General features: G+C 41.0%; 1 protein-coding gene across 4 annotated transcripts in view; it reads left to right on the plus strand.

Moving 5' to 3' along the window:
• Positions 1 to 20,492, plus strand: part of ECI2 (enoyl-CoA delta isomerase 2) — a 34,240-nt gene extending 13,748 nt beyond the window's left edge. For 3 of the 4 annotated variants that reach the window (XM_066325329.1, XM_066325319.1, XM_066325305.1), the window contains 9 exons: positions 1,159 to 1,321; positions 2,584 to 2,682; positions 4,344 to 4,535; positions 13,418 to 13,487; positions 14,824 to 14,926; positions 15,899 to 16,019; positions 18,082 to 18,171; positions 19,001 to 19,144; positions 19,955 to 20,492. In XM_066325329.1, the coding sequence (XP_066181426.1) occupies positions 1,199 to 1,321; positions 2,584 to 2,682; positions 4,344 to 4,535; positions 13,418 to 13,487; positions 14,824 to 14,926; positions 15,899 to 16,019; positions 18,082 to 18,171; positions 19,001 to 19,144; positions 19,955 to 20,110 (1,098 nt within the window). In that variant the 5' untranslated portion in view covers positions 1,159 to 1,198 and the 3' untranslated portion in view covers positions 20,111 to 20,492. Of the gene's footprint in view, positions 1 to 1,158; positions 1,322 to 2,583; positions 2,683 to 4,343; positions 4,536 to 13,417; positions 13,492 to 14,823; positions 14,927 to 15,898; positions 16,020 to 18,081; positions 18,172 to 19,000; positions 19,145 to 19,954 lie in introns of all 4 variants that reach the window. The other variant, XM_066325312.1, reaches the window with a different exon arrangement.
• The last annotated feature ends 49 nt before the right edge of the window (positions 20,493 to 20,541 follow it).

Consider the following 20,541-nt stretch of genomic DNA (forward strand, 5'->3'; position numbering starts at 1 on the left):
CGATGTGCTTTTGCCCTTTTGAAATAAATCAAAATTGTAAGACTTCTTGGCTTTTGATTCCAAACTTTACTGAAGTAAGCCTGCTTTTACAAAGTATTATAAAATTGAGTTAGATTTGCTACTTTTGGGGGAGGTTTTGATGGAACTGCCTTTTTCTGGTGGAGATTGTTCTCCCGGAATATTTTGACTTCCTTTTTTTCTCAAGTGTCTACAAGCTGGTTTACTGACAGTACTTTTCCAAAGTACATTTTGAAATTGGTCTTCACTTGTGCTACCCTGAAAGGAGAACCAGACTTTCAAATTTAAATGTTCCTGGCTAGAAGCACACACACTTGAAAACATCACAAAGAGCAGACAGGCTTCATACTCGTATAAATTCATTGATGTAAATAGCTGCTAATCATAGAACCATTTAGGATGGAAAGGGCCTTTGAGATTATCAAGTCCAACCAGTACTCCTAAGTCCACCACTCAACCGTGTCCCCAGATGCCACAGAGACACATCTTTTAAATACCTCCTGGCATGGTGACTCCACCACTTCCCTGGGCAGCCTCTTCCAATGCCTGACCACCCATCTGGATATTGGGAAGATCATCCTTGCCACTCTAAACTTCTGCTGGTGCAGCTTAAAGCTGTTCCTTCTTATCCTGTCAGTTGTTACTTGTGAGAAGAGACTCACCCCCACCCAGCAACAGCCTCCTTTTAGGCAGTTGTAGAGAGTGACAAGGTCCCTCTGAGCATCCTTTTCTCCAGGCTAAAAACCCCCAGCTCCCTCAGCTGCTCCCCACAGAATTTGTGCTCCAGACCCTTCACCAGCCTTGTTCCCTTCTTTGGACACATTCCAGCACCAAAATGTCTTTCCTGTAGTGAGGGGCCCAGAACTGAATGCATTATTCAAGGTGCTGAGTACAAGGAGATGAGATTTAAATAATTTATAAAAATTAATAATTTCCAAAGGTTAATTATATCACAGCAAAAGAAAACTTCTAATGCAACTTTCTCATGAATTTTAATATCTTTCTTCTTGTTGTTTTGGTTAGTGTTGTATGTAATATTCCACATTTACTTCAAATATCTTAAAAAGCAGTGTATTTGTTTTTCCTCTAGACTTTCACAAAAGTCAAGTAATGGGATTTTTCTTCCCCACTTACCCCCAGGCCAGCACAAGCTGTTTGTGTTCCAGCAATTCACCTGCACATGACTGCAGCCACCATGCAGGTCAGCCAGAAGGATTTCCAAAAGGCTCAAGAACAGCTGAAGCTTTTGAAAAAGGATCCTGGGAATGAAACTAAGTTGAAACTCTATGCCCTGTTTAAACAGGTAGGCTTGACTTGAGTTATTTTGTTTCATAAGGGGCATTTATAACCTGAGGAGATGAGCCTGTAAAATTTATTTAAAATACAGTCTGTTCAAATGTACTGTGTGTTAACAGGCTCTTCATTTTTTGTGCTCAGATTTTGTTCCTGAAATGTCAGGCCCTTAAAACGCCTGAATTCTGAGGGAAGCCAAACCTGTTTTTTCATGGTTTGAGTAGAAACCTTTATTCAAAGAAATAGAGCAAAATTGCATCCATTGTGTAATGCCTTCTATATAATAATACTGATTCAGCTTTGCAAAATGGCTTATGCCTAGGAAAAAAAGAGTAGGCTGAATGCTTCCTTTTAAATTTCTTGTATGTATGGTCATCTGGGCCTGTAATATAATGGTGTTGGCATTTGAAAGTTGATTTCAAGAGTTTTTTCCTCTCTCTTTTTATATATTTTTTAGTATGGTTATTGTAGGTTTTGTTTGGGGTTTTTTGTTTGTTTATTTTGAATTCAAGGCTGTTCCTCCACACTTATTCTTTACCACAGCATGAAAGGAAACCTTTGCAGAAATAGCTTTATCTCCATAGCAGGGCTGGCATTGGTATTTTGGGAAGTATTTGTAGATGAGGATTGACTGCAGGGTAAGTACAGGCTATGACTTGGTATGTTGAGGAAGGCAATCATAACTCATTAAAAAAACCTTAAAGACAGCTGATAGTTCCTGGTAGATTTATTGATTGATAATAGTGAGCTCAGAAATGCATTTTTTTTTTCCCTGCCTTCCACTTGAAATATTTCTTTCCAATAATACATTTTTCTTCAGGAAAACAGATCATAGAATACTTCAGCTCAGATTCTTGCAGTTCAGCTGGTCCAATGCCCCTGCTCATAGCAGGGCCAACTTTGAAGTAAGATCCAAATTAATAGATCCTATTTGGTGGTGTCTTCACACAGCTAACAGGCCTTTAACATTCTTTATAAGTATAAAATTTCTGCATTTTCTGAGGTAGGAAAACTTGAAATGCATGGGTGTTTTGGAAACCATTCTCTCATATTGGTGCTTCTGGAAACCCAATGCAATATTAGAAATAGCAGACACTGAAAACTTCATGGTGTGTGAACTGTCAGAATATTGTCCAAACAGTATTCCTTCTCTCTCAGAGCAGAATTCTAGATCCTGATCAGATGAGTATTCAGAACAGTCATCATCTTTTCTACCAAATCATCTGAACTTTAACCAAAGGTTTAAATAAATCTGTTTCTCTGTCTTTTCAGGCTACTGAAGGTCCCTGCAATGCCCCAAAACCAGGTATGCTGGACTTCGTCAAGAAAGCCAAGTGGGATGCGTGGAACTCTCTTGGCAATTTGTCTCAGGTGACAAAACCCATTATTGTACTTAGATACCGTGTAGGTTACTCTACCTTGAAGTGCCTGGTCTTTAAATGAGTGTCTGATGACTAAAAATATTACATGTTATTTGAGCATCTCTACTTCAGCCATCAAAATGTTTCCTACTGTATTCCTCAATCACTTCACTGCTTCAGTGTTTTGAGAGGTTTTTTTTTAGTGTGTAAGCCTAGTTCTACATTATTACTGCCAGCTTATATCTGTGTAAGAAATCTTATGTGGTGACTTCCAATGAAAATAGTGGAGTTTTGCATTATGGTCCATTCTCTTTAAGAAAGATGGATTGATTTTCTCAGTTCTTACAGCAAAACACAAATGTCTGAATTCAGCACATTCATAACTTTGCCATTTAAAAAAGTCAGTCCCTTATGCTGTAGACTAAAAGACTAGAAAAAATGGTGTATTGAGAGCCTCTCTTCATTCCTTCTTTCTCAATATACCTTGATGTTTTTAGTATCTTTCATAACCTTTAGAGAAGTCAAGTGAAGCAAGCAGGGAGAATCAAGATGCAGAGATACATAAGCATTTCCTTCTCATTCAGGCTTTAGTAAGTCTGACTGCACAGAGCTGCCATGGTTTCCTCAGCTGCTATTAAATGAAGGAAAGAAGCTTTTCAAATCACCTGTCTCAGTGCTGCATTAGGCCTGCTGCTCAGTAGTAGCTGCTGAGTTCAGTCAAAAAGACTTTACTATAGAGGAGGGGGGTTGTATATTTTTTTTTTTTTTTTTTTAAAGAAAATATGTTTGCATAATTTCATGAATATAAGATATTGTTCTGCTTTGGGTTTTTTGGGGTGCATTTTGATCATTTGTTCAGTTTGGGGTGTTAGGGTTATTTTTGAGGTGGCCCTGGCCACTTTTAAGAGTGGTCAAAAAATATTTAAGGAAAAGAATCAGCTCCTCAAGTTGGAGTGGAGAGTAGATAGACAATTCCATGTGCTACTCATTATGGATTATTGAATTATTCAAACTGTATTATTCTTCCAAGCCAATAAGTTTTAACAACCAAGTACTTAATATTTTTTTTTAATCGCTGCTAGGGAGACAGGATTCTTTAGGCTTCTGTGTGTCACGTTAGTGATAAATGAAAGCTATTGTCTCCAAGCAGTTTTAAAATGCCATAAGATCCATTTCAGTGCTATTCAGCAACAGATATTCTAAAAAAAAACTTGTTGGAGAAATGTCTGACTGGAAAGCAGAAACAAAGGATCCATAGAAACGTGTAAATGCTGGGAATATGATAAAGGTCTCTCTGATAATCCTAATCGTGGATGGGGGCACTCTTCCAGCAAAATAAATGTCGTCATCCCAACATCTATATACTTTTATTTTGTGAATCTATTGCTGCTGCCTTTAAGGTGGCTTGAAGCATGTTCTGCAGTGCTCAAATACATGTTCCCCTCCTCTCCCCCCCTAACTGGAATATATTATAATGGAGATTTTAATTTCCTTTTGTCCTGAAGCAGTCAACTTCCCCTCCCCCTCCACCCAGGTACCCATTTTATTAGTACTGTAACTGATTTCCATTTCAACTTTTTATAATCTTTTGTGTGTTATTTTCTTCTTACTTTTTTTTTTTTAAGTATTTTTTTATCTTCCCTATTTTTAATTTCTATTTTTTTATTGCAGGATGATGCCAGGCAGAAATATGCTGACCTTGTCTCAAGTCTGGTCTCTGCCGAATCTGTTACCCAGAAGAAAGAGGCTTCTCCAGAAGAGGGCAGACATGATGGCTATGAAACATTAATAGTTACTACCAAAAACAATATCACAAAGATAATGTTTAACCGACCTGATAAGAAAAATGCCATCAACCATCAGGTAAAGAAATGAACTTGGGAGGATTAATAATTTTTTGTTTCTGGACCAACTACTTGAATCTTTAAAGAGTCCTTACTATGGGTTCAGCAGAACTGGCTGAAGCATAGTGGTCTGAACTTTGTGAGGGATCCAACAACAAGCAAAGGAATAAATATGCAGTACAAAATATCCAGTATAAAATTACATTGAGTGAAAATTTTGCAGATTAGGCTTTTCTGTGTCTCTTGATTTCTTATACACTAAATTAAAATGGCAAACTGCAGGAGGACTGGCCTGTGTTTGGGTGCAAGATTTGACTGCTGTGTTGAGTATAACAAAGCATTTGTGCAGCCTTTGGCTCAGCACTGCTGCATGTGTGTGTAGGTTCTGTTTCCCACAATTATCTTCATGAGTAAGTCTGTCCTGTTGGAAGCATCACAATTGTTGTAAACGGGCCAGGAGACCTGCTCCTTTGAAAAGCCTTTATTAGTCAGCTCTTTAAAGGGGGAACTCGAGGGGTCGCCTGCGCCGCCGCTGCTCCTGTCGCCGCCCTCGCTCCTGTCGCCGCTGAGGATCAGGTGTCAGTCGGACCTTCTGCTCTCGCCGCAGCAGAGTCGGGGGTTCCGGTCTCGCGGGAATTCCCGGCAACCCAACTGGGCTCGTGTGGTCTAGGGGCGTCACTTCTTCCCAGTCTCTTTGTGGTCGTGGCGAGGCGGCAGAAGCAGAATTCAGTCCTTAGGTAGCTGAGGGTCTTCTCGGTGTTGTAGTGTTTCCCTTTTATCTGGATTTTGTGCTGGGTCCCGGCTTTTGGGTCTGCTTGCTGGCAACTGTACTTCGGTTTTGGAGCGATGCACCATGGAAGTCCTTGGATTTTCCTATTAGGCGGGGCCAGCAGTTCGAGGAGCTGGTGGGGAATGGGGACAGCCTAGCCCGACGGAAGGGGAAGGGAACCCGGGGTTTTAGAGGGGGTATACAACTTGGAATAAGGTTTTGAGGGTACAAATTTTGGTACAAACAGCATAACTTCCTTAACAGACAGGTTACAACTGGCATAACATTTTAAACAGCATAACTTTCTTAACAAATGACAAACTGTGTCAAAAAAAGGGAATTTCTTACATTTCATTCATTTCAGTCCCCCCTCTATTTCTTTGATCGGGCCTTTGCCCGCATCAATTGGCAGTTTTTGATTCATGGGAATATCTTTTATTTAGTTCTTCAGTTTGAGGTTCTAACTAAAGTAAAACTATTCTCTTATAGGGCACTTTTCAGTTAGGCGCTGCTTAAATTTGCAGCATTTCATGCAATCTAATACTGCTTTATATTAAAACACGTGGGATTTACATGAGTGTGAACTCTTATAAGGGACTGCAGGTTCTCCCCGTCATAGATGGGATGGTGTGTAGTTCTCCCAAGAGTCCAGTATGAACCATTGTCTCGATCTCACCTGGTCTTGCCTCTTGGGTTGGGGAAGTGGGACAATAGCTCTTAGAGCATGCTCTTTCAATGTGTTTGCTCAATAGGACTATGTTTTAGTCCTCCCAAGAGTCCAGTATGAACCATTGTCTTGATCTCACCTGGTCTTGCCTCTTGGGTTGGTGAAGGTATTTAGCTGGCCTTATGGAGTTCCTTTCAGTGTATTCCCACTTCTTTTTCAGTTTTTGATTAGCCCTTCTGTGGTGTGCCCTATGAGAGATCTGTAATTTTTTTTTTTTTTTTTTTAAACAGCTTAACACTTCATGGTATTTTAGAACAACTTACAGAGAACATTTTTAAATGACAGCTTTTGATAACAACTTGGAAAGATTTTGAACAACGGGTCTAAGTGTGTCTGGGTCTCTAATGGTGGTCTATTTGGAGGGAGTCTTTGCTGGGGTATCAGAGACACTGGGAAGTGGCAATGGTCTTTTTATTCGGGATAGTTGTGTATGGTGAAGCCCCTATGTCTGACCTTGGTCGAACTCAGATTTTCAAGAGTGCTAGGGGCAAACATTTTAGCCAATTCATTCCAGTTTTTGTTATTAATTTAGTTAATACATTTTTGAAGGTTTTATTTATTCTTTCAATTTTTCTTGAGCTTTGAGGATGCCAGGGTGTATGTAACTGCCATTTCATTTCTAAGGCTTTAACAATATCATGCAGGACTTGTGCTACAAAGTGGGGGCCTCTGTCTGAAACGATGTTATTTATCAGTCTATATCGGGGAATGATGTGTTCTAGTAGTATCTTTATTACTACTTGTGCTGTTTCCCTTTTTGTAGGGAAGGCTTCTACCCAATGCGTTAAGTGATCAACTATAACTAAAAGATGCTTATGTCCTTGTACTGGAGGCATTTCTGTGAAGTTTGTTACTTTTTGACAAATTAGGCATCCTTCAGTAACTGCTCTAGTCAGGTTATAGATTCCAACACATAGGTGTTCTCTCAGAAAATCATTACACAACTCTTGGGTGCCCCAGTGAGTTAAGTTGTGGATTTCTGCCAGCGTTTTTCGAGCTATTGCTTTATTTAGGAATGTTCTTCTATCTGGGGTCAGCCATTCTTCCTGCTTCCCTTGGTGTAAACCTAATTTTTTTATTTCTTTTAATTCATTTTCATCATATATGGGTTCACTAACTTTGTTAGCTGGTACATCATTTAAAGTAAGAATTTTTATTGGTTCTCCCAGCCTTTGAGCTGCTAGTTTGGCTGCTTGATCAGCTACTTGGTTGCCCTTTCCTTCAAATGTGTCCTTTTTTTGATGTCCTTTGACATGTACAATTGCTATTTCTTGGGGCTTCACAAGAGATTCTAACACCAATTTAATTAATTCTTTATGTATCAGATTTTTCCCCTTTGAATTTAGGTAGCCTCTTTCTTTCCAGATTTTTCCAAATGTGTGTACTATTTCAAATGCATATCTCGAGTCTGTGTAGATTGTACCTTGATCTTGTTTTAATAAATCTAATCCCCTCTTGAGGGCATAGACTTCACAACACTGGGCAGACCAATGGGGGGGCAGTTTTTCTTTTTCTATAACTTTTAAATTGTCTCTTTCCGTACCTTCGACTATTGCATAGCCTGATATTCTCTTTCCTTCTGTCACCCTAGATGATCTATCAATAAATAGCACCCTCCCACATGGTAGAGGTGTATCTTTAAGATCTTCCCTTACTTTTGTTTGTAAATCTATGATTTCCAGGCAATTGTGCTCTAAGTTTGGTGTGGGTTCCCCTGAGAGGAACTGGGCAGGATTTAGATTTTTTGATGTGATTAGCTCTAAATCACTGGTGCCGGTTAAAATCACTTCATATTTTAAAATTCTAGAGTCAGTCAGCCATTGTTGAGCCCTTTGGCTCAACACTGTCCTGAGATCATGGGGTGTGTGTGCAATGATTTTTCTTTGCAGTGTCAGCTTTTGTGCTTCTTCTACAAGAACAGCTGTGGCTGCTACAGCCTGGAGGCAAGCCGGCCACCCTCTTGCAACTGGATCCAAAAGTTTGGAAAGATATGCGACAGGCTTTTTGTGTCCTCCCCATTCTTGGGTTAATACTCCATAAGCTATTCCCCCTTCAGAGTTAATGAATAGGTCAAACTTTTTCTTAAGGTCTGGGAGACTCAGGACAGGGGCTGAAGACAATTTTGTCTTTAGGTCTTTCAATTGTTCTTCATCCTTATCTGTCCATTTTTCAGGTTCAGGTTGGACTAACTTCTCATAGAGAAATTTAACACTTTGGGAATATTTTTCTATCCATAGCTTGCAATAACCAAAGAGTCCTAATAATTTTCTTGTATTTTTTTTTGTGGTTGGAGCTGGGACTGAGAGCATACCTGAGATTCTCTCAGGGCTTAATTTCTTACACCCTTCCCCAATGAGGTGTCTGAAGCAGGTGACCCACGATTCTATAAACTGCAGTCTGTTCTTTGACACTTTGAGGCCTTTTTCCCCCAGAAAATTCAGTAGATTAATACTGGTTTCCTTCACTTTATCCTGCTTTTTCCCCGACATTAGGAGGTCATCTACATACTGCAGGATCTGCACACCGTTTTTAGGGATAAACTGTCTCAGTAACTCTTCTAGGGCTTGCCCGAAGAGGTTTGGGCCTTCAGTGGACCCCCGAGGAAGACGAGTCCATCTCAGTTGCTGCCCTCTCTTACTTTCAGGGCACTCCCACTCAAAAGCAAACCAATCTCGGCCCCCCTCTGCCAAAGGACAGGTCCAAAAAGCATCCCTTAGATCTATTACAGTAAACCAGGACTGGTCTCCAGGAATCCTGCTCAGGAGCGGGTAGGGGTTTTGTACCACCGGGTGCCTGGTAATTGTCTTTTTGTTCACTTCTCTTAGGTTTTGCACTGCCTTTTTTACAGCCAGAATAGGAGTGTTGTGGGGTGACATACAAGGTTTTAATATTCTTTCTGTGAGTAGATGGGTTATAATTTGGGTTAGTCCTTTTTTCCCTTCTAGAGAAATAGGATATTGCCTGACCCTTATAGGAGGTGTCTTTTCTTGTATTTTTATTTCTATAGGTGGGATATCTAAATATCCATATTTTCTCTCCTCAGCCCAGACCTCTGGCCTGACTTCCCCTAAGTCTCTAACAGTCAGCCTCATGATTTGTAGCACCATTCTTCCTTTTCTAGGAAGAATCCTTACTTCTAACTGAACTTGCAGGTCCTTTTCCAGCAGGTTACTGTCTACTTTGGGTAGATATATCGAATTAGTGACACATCTTTTGGAATTTTCTTTAATTTCTACATTTTTTATAACTGAAGCCTTGAAAGGCTCCCCTTCTGCTCCTAGGACTTCACATGTCTTTCTTCTAATCGCAATTTCAACTGGAAGTCGGTTAAAACATGATTTATCTGCATCAGTATTCACTAAAAACTCAAACTCTTCATGTTGGGGACCTACTTCAATTTCAAAATTTACTATGGGCCCTTCTTGATGTTTCATGGGGTCCCCTAATGCATAGAGCCCATGACACCCCCAATCCTCCTTGACCTCCTTCCTCAATAATTTTTCTAATGCCTCTTGTTCCTTCATGACAGTCTTATCAAATGATATTTTTTTGCAATGTTTCTTAAAGTGTCCTATTTCTCCACAATAAAAACAGGCTCGGGTCTTCCTGGTCTCTGAAGAGTATCCCAAGGTGGTGGGTTCATTTCTCTTACCTTTTCTGGTAAAGATTTTGTGTTTCTTTCACTCTTAGTATCCTTTCTGAGATCCTTTACACTTTCCCTGGCCACGGCTACCATAATCCTGGTTTTTGCCTTTGTTTTTTCTTCTTCTCTCCTAAGGTATACTCTTAGGGCTTCCCTTAATAATTCATTTATTTCTCGGTCTTGCCAGTCTTTCATCTTTTCAAGTTTTCTTTTGATATCTGGCCAGGATTTTGTGACAAACTGTAACTTTAATAATATCTGTCCCTCTGGGCTATCTGGATCCAAATTAGAATATTGCTGGAAATTTTGTCTGAGCCTGCTCAGCCAGGCTGCTGGGGTTTCATCTTTCTCTTGCGTCCTGTTAAAAGCTAATTTGGTGTTGCTACTCCGAGAAACTGATTCTTTAATACCTCTTATCATTAGGTTTCTATAATCTTCCATATTTCTCCTCCCTTCTCCTCTGTTTGGGTCCCATCCTGGGTCAGCTATTGGCAACTTCTGGTCACCGGGAGGGCCCATTCGGTTTTCTCTCTCCCAGATGCGCATCCCTGCTGCCCTAACCAGCCGAACCTCGTCTGGATTGAAGAGTATATTTAAGATGGAGTTTAGTTCTCCCCATGTATAAATATTTGGGCCCAAAAACTGGTCAATCTGGTTGGCAATTCTCACTGGGTTTTCAACTAGATTCCCCAGCTCTTTCTTAAAACTTCTGACTTCTGACGCTGTTAAAGGTGTATTGACAAACCCTATTCCTCCAACTGCCCCACCCAATGGGACCATCTTAGGGGAAAGAGTTTGGTTTTTGACCTGGTGTTACTGTAAGGGTAACTTTCTGGGTTTTTTATTGCCTGACAGGATGCATTGTTAGGTGCCAGACCTAACTCCCAGCTGTGAGGGGGTGCAGGGATTGTGGATGGTGAAGGAGAGGAGGTTAGACCAGTGTTAGGGAATGGCAGAGGGTAAGAGGGGTTATAAATTGGAGGGGGGTAAGCTGGGGAAGGAACAGGGATTACAGTTTGGGAAGGTATGATTTTTAGGTGAGGTTGGAGGATTACTTCGGGATAAACTGTAGGAGGAGGCAAGTGTTCTAAGGGGTCCCAATTATGGCTAGCTTCTTTTTGGTTCTTCTGCTTTTCATTCCTTTGTTTCCCTTGCTGTAACTTACATATTTTTGTTGTTTTATTTTTGACTACTTGTTTTTGCCAACAGATAGCATAGAGTATCTGTTCAATACTTGAATCTCCTCGAGATTTCAAGTATTGAGTCAATTGTGAACACATCCAGGGGTCTTTAGTTCCACACCATGGCCATTTTGCAGGTAAATTTAGGTTAGGCCAAGCCTCTATGCAATAATGGATCATCTTGATTCTGTCTAAGCTTTTAGTGGCCTCATCAACCTCCCATAGTTCTAACATTTGTCCTAGTGGACTGTCCGATGGAATTTGTTTTATCTTTTTCTCTCTCTCTTCAACTGGCTCCACTCTACTTATGTACGCCCCCATTTTCAGTGGGTCTCAAATAAAAACTACGCTGTTCCTATTCTGACAGAAACTTTACTTCAGGGCAACACAAAGCAAAATTACTTGACTTTGTTTTAATTAAACTTCTTTAAGGTGCCCCTACACATACACAAGCTTAAAGGCGGGCAGCCCAAATTTTAACTCTCACTCACTCTTTGAGCACTCGTAAGTAGCCCCAGGGACCCTCTCAGGGTTTGGGCACTACCCCTGCCAGTGCTCGGAATGCTCCACAGGTAGCCTGGTGACCCGCCCTTAGGGCCTCAGCCACTACCCCTTAGCCAGCACTCCTTTACTCCCCTGCACCCGGACAGCGTACCTCTTCCCTGGGCACCCCCGACCAGTTCTACCTCTCGAACCCGGAAAGCGTACCCAAGATACCCCCGACCAATGCAGACTTTTATCCCAGCACCCCGACAGCTACCCCAGCCAGTCTCCAAAGCACCCCGAAAGCAGCCTATCTTTGCTACCCCAGCCAGTACTCAGACGCTCTGGGCCGTAGCCTCAGCCAGTACTCTTTATCCCAGCACCCCGACAGCTACCCCAGCCAGTCTCCAAAGCACCCCGAAAGCAGCCTCTTTGCTACCCCAGCCGGTACTCAGACGCTCTGGGCCGTAGCCTCAGCCAGTGCTCCCTTTCTCTCCTTACACCCCGGTAGTTACCCCAGCCAGTGCCAACTCACAAGCCCCGAAAGTAGCCTGGGCAACCCGCCCTTAGAGTTCCAGCCGCTCCCCCAGCCAGCGCTAGTCTCCTGTGACACCCCGGGCTATAACCTCAGCCAGTGTGGTGCGTGCTTCACTTCTTTGACGTGCCACTTACTCTCTAAATTCCTCCGCACGTCCAGAGGGGGCGCCTATGCCCCTGGAGACGCCTCAGTCACTCTCAGTTCACTCGCTTCCTGCTTTTCCCGGCCGGCCCCCTCGCGGGGTGCGGACCGCGGTATTCAGCAGTCCTAAACTCGCTTGGGGGGTCCGAGCTGCCGGCCCCCCACTCATTCACTCCACATCCGCTCGTCTCCACTCCCACCACCGGTTGTTCTTACCGATGCTCCCCCAGTGGCGTCCCGCGAGGCTGGCGAGCGTCGTCCTCTGGTCCGGGATGTCCAGCTGTCCAGGAGGTCCGAGGTCGGGCTGCGCCTTCCCGTCCTGGTCCTCTTCTGGGCGTGGCTTAGATCCCGGCGAGCCCCCAAATTGTTATAAATGGGCCAGGAGACCTGCTCCTTTGAAAAGCCTTTATTAGTCAGCTCTTTAAAGGGGGAACTCGAGGGGTCGCCTGCGCCGCCTCTGCTCCTGTCGCCGCCCTCGCTCCTGTCGCCGCTGAGGATCAGGTGTCAGTCGGACCTTCTGCTCTCGCCGCAGCAGAGTCGGGAGGCTCCGATCTCGCGGGAATCCCCGGCAACCCAACTGGGCTCGTGTGGTCTAGGGGCGTCACTTCTTCCCAGTCTCTTTGTGGTCGTGGCGAGGCGGCAGAAGCAGAATTCAGTCCTTAGGTAGCTGAGGGTCTTCTCGGTGTTGTAGTGTTTCCCTTTTATCTGGATTTTGTGCTGGGTCCCGGCTTTTGGGTCTGCTTGCTGGCAACTGTACTTCGGTTTTGGAGCGATGCACCATGGAAGTCCTTGGATTTTCCTATTAGGCGGGGCCAGCAGTTCGAGGAGCCGGCGGGGAATGGGGACAGCCTAGCCCGACGGAAGGGGAAGGGAACCCGGGGTTTTAGAGGGGGTATACAACTTGGAATAAGGTTTTGAGGGTACAAATTTTGGTACAAACAGCATAACTTCCTTAACAGACAGGTTACAACTGGCATAACATTTTAAACAGCATAACTTTCTTAACAAATGACAAACTGTGTCAAAAAAAGGGAATTTCTTACATTTCATTCATTTCAACAATCATCCTTTTTCACAGCTGCAGAGATACCAGAACAGGGTCTTCACCCCACTGCTGCTAATTCTTTAGTATGTTATTTTGTCCACTTAAACTGCTGTATTGAATTTAGCTGTTTTCACATCAGTGCTTGTTTTTCCAAAGGACCTTGTTTTGTCCTTTAGGTTTGCATTGCAAGTGTGTGTCTTTATGGTGGAAGTACCTATGTGTAATACCAAATTTTCTGTGCATGACTAATTTTTCAGTACTTAGAAGGATCATAGCCAGTCTATCTATTGAATTCCTTGTTGTCAGTGCCAATCTAATTTTTATGTTCTTTTGCAGCATCACATTTGTACTTTGTTGATTTTCCTTTTATGCAGATGTACAGAGAAATTATGAAAGCACTTGAAGAAGCTGGAAAAAATGATTCTACCATAGCAGTTATTACTGGTATGTTTTATATTATACCAAGGTATGGTACTGACATGAGATACCTACCTGTGTTTAGACTAAGGTAAAATTAAGTAAGGAAATTCTTTCCTCTGTTATAGACCAAAGATTTTCCAAAATGTTTTGGCAGATTCTCTTCAAGCTGGTGTTTTAAATTCTTAATCAAGCTTGCTGTTGCATCATAACATCTTTCTCAGCTGAGAAGGTGGACATAGAATACTCCTAAGAGCTTTATTACTTTTGAGTAGCTGCCTGTCTGGCCCATCCTTATCACAGTAGAGTATCATTTTTAGGAAATTAGCCAAAACTTGAGTTTTGTCTGGCAGCTGCATAGTATGAATTTGGGCTTGGACTTGTTTACTCTGAGGAAATTGCTTGCAAATTCTTCTCCCTGTCTGCTTTACCAACATCTGGGTCCCATTCCCAGGATGCTGGATTTCCTTTCTGTAGCAATGACTGTGCCCCACAGCCCTTACAAGATATAAGAAAGGCAATTCACACAACTGAAGCTGGAAAGTCTAACACAATACATAGCTGTGAGTCAACAGCAAACACCCCTGCAAAACCTTTCTGTTCCTTTTCACACAGTGAATAAGAGCACTGCAGTGTAAAGCAGGTCTGTCCCTGTGAATGTCCTCATGGAACATAGGCTGATTTAGGCAATTGACTCATGCAGTCAACTTTTAAATGCTTCTTGCTTTTTTATGGTGTCTCACACTGACTTATACATTGAATTCTAGGTTATCGGTTTCTTACTGAAGAATCCATCTTCTTGTACAGTGATGTCAATGCAGTGCTGTCAGTCTTATCCTTAGATTGCTATGCCTTTTTCTAAATAGATGATAAAAAATGCAAAACTCTACCACATACGTTATTCTGTCTGCTTTTGATTTCTTCATCATTTTTTGAAAACAGGTGAAGAGAGATGCATCAACTTACATTTCCTTTGTCTTGTTTAAAAAAAAAAAGTTTCTTGTATCTATTGTTTGAATGGTTTCAAATTGACAGAAAAGAAAGTCTGAGGAAGTGTGCAGGGAAAGAAATAAAACATTTTTTACAGGAAAAAAAAAGAAAATTTTCCCCATCAAATGTTTCACAGCTAACATTCTTTGGCTTTTTACTGGGTTTTTTTTTCAACAAATTGACAGTCAAAACTTACTTTTAAACCCTAGATTTCCTTCAAGATGTTCTGTATACTTTGAGAAGATCCCTCTAATTACTTAATATTATTAGACACTCGTGATGAAATTCTTTTGTAAATGTAATAAATGAAAGCTTCTCTTCTCTTTTCTACTCAGAAACCATTGGTGCATTTACTCCTATGTGTTCTCTGCAGGAAATGGAGACTACTATAGTAGTGGAAATGATCTGGCTAATTTCACTAATGTCCAGCCTGGTGACATGGAGAAGATGGCAAAAGATGGAGCAGTATTACTCAAGTAGGACATCTTGGTTTCATATATGCACAAGTTACTGTAATGGGAAAAATGTAATTTGCAGGCATTGTTAGAAAACACAACAGCAGAGACCCAGTTATGCTACAATTAATCTCTTTAGGTGACTGTGTCTAAGAGCTCACCATGTGCATAAACACAACGATCATGTGGGAGGAAGTGGTATTAATTGTATGAAACAAATAGATTAATATTAGAAATCTTTTTAAGTACTGTGATGCTAAAGAATTGATTTCCTTGTTTAGTCCCCAAAGTACATACAAGTATAATGACAAAAACATTGTTTTAACTGTATGTGAAACAAATGTGGGGTTTTTGAAATCCAGCAGTGTCTACAGTAGCACGAAATACCAAAATACCTTTACTGGCAGAGTTCTTTGAACAGAGACACATGTAATGAGCTTGTTCAAAATTGTCCAGCAATCTTGGGATCTTGATTTTGCCTTTAAGTTTCCATTTACCTGTTAAATGAATTTATTTTTTAAGGCCAAGTAGATCAGGGATATCATCTCACATAAGTGTCTGTTTCTTTTTTTCCCTTCCTTGCCACTTGCCATCGGTGGAAACTGCAGAACAGTCTGTGAAGGGAATTGCTGTCCCATGGGTGGAGTTGGGATGGATGTATAGGCAGATCTCTTGTCGATGAGCTGTATTCAGCAACTGTAGCTGAAGAGGAAAACACTTCCATAACTTGATCACAGGAACTAGAAAAGCTCTGCTGACATGCACATGTTTGATTCTTAGTTGCTAAAGAAATGCAGCTGTTTCAAATGGTTCTTATTTTGTCAGAATTCATTTCTGAAAGGCTCAAACCCCATACATTACATGTTTCTACCTAGCTCATGGGTTTTGTTACAAAGTGCCTAATTACATGGTTTGCAATTTGTTTATATTGGATGAAAAGCACTTGAGATGTGTCTCTTACATCTTGCATCTTCTGTTTTCCCTTCTCTCCAGAGACTTTGTGGGTCATTTTATTGATTTTCCTAAACCACTGATTGCAGTGGTAAATGGCCCAGCTATTGGAATCTGTGTAACTGTCCTTGGTTTGTGTGATCTTGTCTATGCTTCTGACAGGGTAAGTACATCACATGGCCCATCCCAAGACAGTCTTAAAGTCTCATCCTGCATGAAATATTATTTGATTTGGGGTAAGCTGAAAGAGAAGAACATTTCAGGAAAGTCTAAAGGCTTTGTATATCACATCAAGGAACACCTGCCTATATTAATAACCAGCACAGGGGTGCATCAGCCAATGTTTAACATGCATGAAATTTCTCATGCTGTAGTTTACCTTATCAAGTTACTGACTCCAGCTTAGAGGCCCTTTTCTAAGCTAGTGTGAAATGATATTTGTTAGGCCCCTTTTAGGTGTGAAAGGGGGAGCAGAAGTTTATTCTGGAATGGAAGTTCAATAACTGGCTGAAGTAACTCACCACAGATCACTGATGACTGTGTCACTCCTGACATACGCTTGTATAATGTGCATAATTTATTCAGTCAGTTATGGCCCATAGATCTCTTTTTACTAGAAAAATATTGTCTTGTCCCTCTTTCACCCCTCTCATCTGATCCCTTTTTGTTACAGGGTGAACCTATTTTTCCTTGTTCCTCAGTTTAAACAGTCTGTATTTATCCTCCCTTAGAATAACCTTAGCCATCAGTGTACCTAGCCTATTAGCTGTATCTGAGGTTTGCCTTCTCTTCTCAGTCTTTTCCTTTGTTTGAGCTGAACAGCTGCCATTTGTTCAGCTTTTCCTCCTGTGGCCTGCAGTCACATTCCTCAGGATTCCTTCCATTTGCTCTGTGTTTCTTGAAGTATAGTGGTACAAGCTGGACACATAGCTCCAGCTCGTGTCTTACTGATGTGCAATAGAGCAGAACTTCTCACATTCTGCAGGCTGTATTTCTGATTTGACATCCCACTGTGTTGATTTACATACTTGTGATCTGATCTAACACCTGGATCCCTTACTGCGAAGCTGTCAGTAAAAGAGTTTCCCCTTTTGTATATCACATGCTACATACCAAGTTGTTCCTGACAAACTAGTCCATCAGTAGTATCTTCTTACTCATGTCTCTCCATTTGATTAAGACTATTTGGAAGTCTAGTCAATGCCCTCAGCATATCATCTTCTTATAGCCATGAGTTAGTATAGATTTAGTTGAAGTTTAATCCAAATACGCATGAAATGTTAACGTTATCCTTCTTTCTTGAATGGCTTGAAATTCATACTTGAGCTTCCTTTTACTGGTTGTATATATAATCATTGATAAATGCATCTTAATTTTGCCTTGTGTTTTTTTTTAATCTCTGCATGCTTATATTAGTTGCATACTCATTGTCTGACATAGTTTTCACTTTCTGTATATTTGTGTTTAAAGTCCATGGCAAGCTCATTATTTACAGTCTGCTAGTACCTTTCTACCTGCACTGGGACAGCTTTTGCTTGAAGCCTTGGTAACAGTTCTTGGAGGATTTCTGTAGGATTTAACCTAGCCTTTCACTTCCGTTGTGACAATTTTTCTATTACCTTCAAGTTTACTGAAGCTTTCTCAAAGTTGATTGTTCTCTGTCCGAACAGATTGGTCATTGCTCAGTTCTAACTTGCAGTTTTGGTATTATTTTGTATGACTCCTTGCTGCATTTCTGGCACATTCTCTTTTTAGATTTGCTTAAAATTTGGTGAAAGAAGATTCAGGGACTTGAATTTTTCAGGAAAAGAATAAAATGGTGTGCCTTAAGAAAGGCAGAAATGCTTTTTGCCTCCTAAGTTATTTGGAGTATGTATTTAATAACTTTTAAGGCAAATGTGCATGAACATCCTTTCTGTAAAGATTTTGCACATACACATCAATATCTCTAAGTGCTATATTCAAATAATGTAACCTCATCAACAGGGTTGTTGGATGTGGGAATGGAATTATACAAAATCAGCTCTGGGGTGCATTGAGAGGATGAAGCAATGTTACCAGATGGTATCTGAAGCCTAATATGGTAATAATAGGGGGTCTGTGTTCAGATGTGTTTAGGGAACTCTGTCTCAGTAGAAGATTTGAAATGAAAATTAGATTTTAGTACTTCAATTCCATGTTCTGATGGAAGGTTTCCGTTATCTTGTTGGGTTTTTTTTTTCCAGGCTACGTTTCACACCCCATTTAGTCAACTTGGGCAGAGCCCAGAAGGATGCTCCTCTTACCTATTTCCAAAACTGATGGGCGTAGCCAAGGTAACAATGTCTGCACTGCCTGTGGCATCATCTGACCTTTGTGTGTTGGTATCCTCTGACTGGGAGCAAGTGTGGTCTTCTCCTTATACTCTTAATTTCTCTGTCTATGTTAGAAATAAGGAAACTAAGCAAATAATAGTAAAACAGAAAAAAAAAAGAAAAAATAAGAGACAGCAGAATTAGTTATTTTTTTTCTCAGAACAGCATAAATCCTTTTTGCTTCTTTTAATATCCCACAGAAAAAAATCTGGGTAGTTTTAAATACTTATCTGATATTTCATGCATTAATATAATGTATTTTTTTGAGCAGGGTTTAAATCTGTAAAGAGCAGAGCAAGTGCTTCATAGACATGCAAGTATCAAGAGTAGTCTGTTCAGTGAGACACAGCCTGCCAGTACATGTTCTAGAAATCTTGGAGTCACTGCAAAAGTGAGCAAACACATTAATGATGAGGTAATTTCAGATTGCAACCTTGGAGCTCTGCTCAAAAAGACATGTACAATCCTAGTGAACAGCAGGAACTGTAGGCCAATCCCTAGTGATGAAGCCCAGGGGTTGATTCTGGGTGTGAAACTTGCTTAACCTCTTCATTATGGCCTGTATGATGGGACTGAGTACCCTGCTCAAGCAGGGCCTTTGAAGTAGGCAGTATCTGGAGGTTCCTTAATAATAACCATCATCATCATCATCTATTCTGTGTTCTTTTCAGAGGGCAGATATTAACCAGCAAGAGAGTAAAATGAATGTGGTGTGGAAGCATGCAGCTTCCCTGTCAGATAGCTCAAGTCTTGCGTCTTGTTGAATCATGCTTTATTTTTTTTTATATAGGCGAATGAGATGTTGCTTTTCAATAAAAAGCTGACTGCAGCAGAAGCCTGTGCCCAGGGACTTGTGACTGAAGTCTTCCCTGACAGCAGTTTTCAGAAGGAAGTTTGGGCAAGATTAGAAGCTTATGCAAACCTCCCCAAAAATGTCAGTATTTTTAATTTTTCTCCACCTTGTAAGCCTGTAGCATTCGCAGTTCTTCTGCCAGACCTATCCTGTCACTTGGTTTCACTTCAGTGTTAATCGAAATAATGAGGCTAGGTAGATTTTCCTTCAAGCACCGATCTGTCCCTCTGCTGCTGGGAAACAGATCTTTCTACTCTGATTGCATCTAAGACAGTGCAATGTCCACAGAGATGCAGTGGCTGAAAAGCCTTACAAATTTACTGATTAGTCCACCTTTGCCGTGTCTCTGAGAGTGCCTTGGGTGGCTTCTCAGGTTTTTATTTTGGCAGTAGTTTATATTGAAGAATCTTACCACTGGTTTTGCAGAACTACTACAGTGTGTGCGCTCTGGGTACTCAAGATGACACTGGGTGGCTTTAATTTTTGCTACACTCAGCAAAATCCTGCTCCCTAGTTTAGAATTTGCAAAACTACTGAAGTTGTGGTGGTCTTGTGTTACTTTGGACAGGAGACAGCTGTGCCAGCTGCTGATAATGTGGCTGGCATTTGACACTGCAGACAGTTGAATGGGTTTTGTTACTTTTGTTTCATCTACTCTGATTATGAGCACTTAGGGGACTGCTGGTTTGCTTCCCATCAGCCTTCTCCACCTTACTAGCAGTCTGGGGAATTAAATGCAATAAATACTTCCAGCAAAAAGGTTGACTAAAAGCTGAGAGATCTGATGTTAATGAGGTTGGGTTAGGATTCCTGTGTGGGTTTTGTATTATTTCCTGAAGCATTAAAATATAGAAAACTTATCTTCCTAATGTTCCTTTCTTTCTCCTCCAGTCCTTGGCAGTGTCCAAGCAGCTTTTACGAAGTATGGAAAAGGAGAAGCTCCATGCAGTCAACAGCAGAGAGTGTGAAGTGCTGATAGAGAGGTGGTTGTCTGATGAATGTATAAATGCTATTGTCAGCTTCTTCCAGAGGAAATCAAAGCTCTGATCTTCATCAGTAGAGTAATTCACCATCTGGCAGTAGCCTAATCCGCCCTCATCATTAATAAATTTTCTCTTCAAATATTAATTTTTATACCTTTTCATGTGGTATATCTCTGTTCTGAGTACTAGATTAAACCTGGTTCCCAAAATTAATACGCTGCTTTGTGCCTTGGATCCATTATGGATATTTAGGTTGGGGAAAAAGGTTTATTATTCTGTAGGCATCAGTGATGTTTCTGAATAATACTAAAGCAGATTGTCTTCCAAAAGAAGCAAGAGATTCTATAGCACTCTATTTTGATAGCTGTTTAATAAATATCTTTCAATTTGTCTGTGGGGAAAGAAATACTGTATTAATGAAACAATAAATAGAAATATTTAATTACTGTTGTGGTGATTCTTATTCTTTCTGTGAAACATCCTGAGTGAGAGGGC

Source organism: Sylvia atricapilla, chromosome 1 (genome assembly GCF_009819655.1).
Source record: "Sylvia atricapilla isolate bSylAtr1 chromosome 1, bSylAtr1.pri, whole genome shotgun sequence".
Taxonomy (NCBI): Eukaryota; Metazoa; Chordata; class Aves; order Passeriformes; family Sylviidae; genus Sylvia; species Sylvia atricapilla.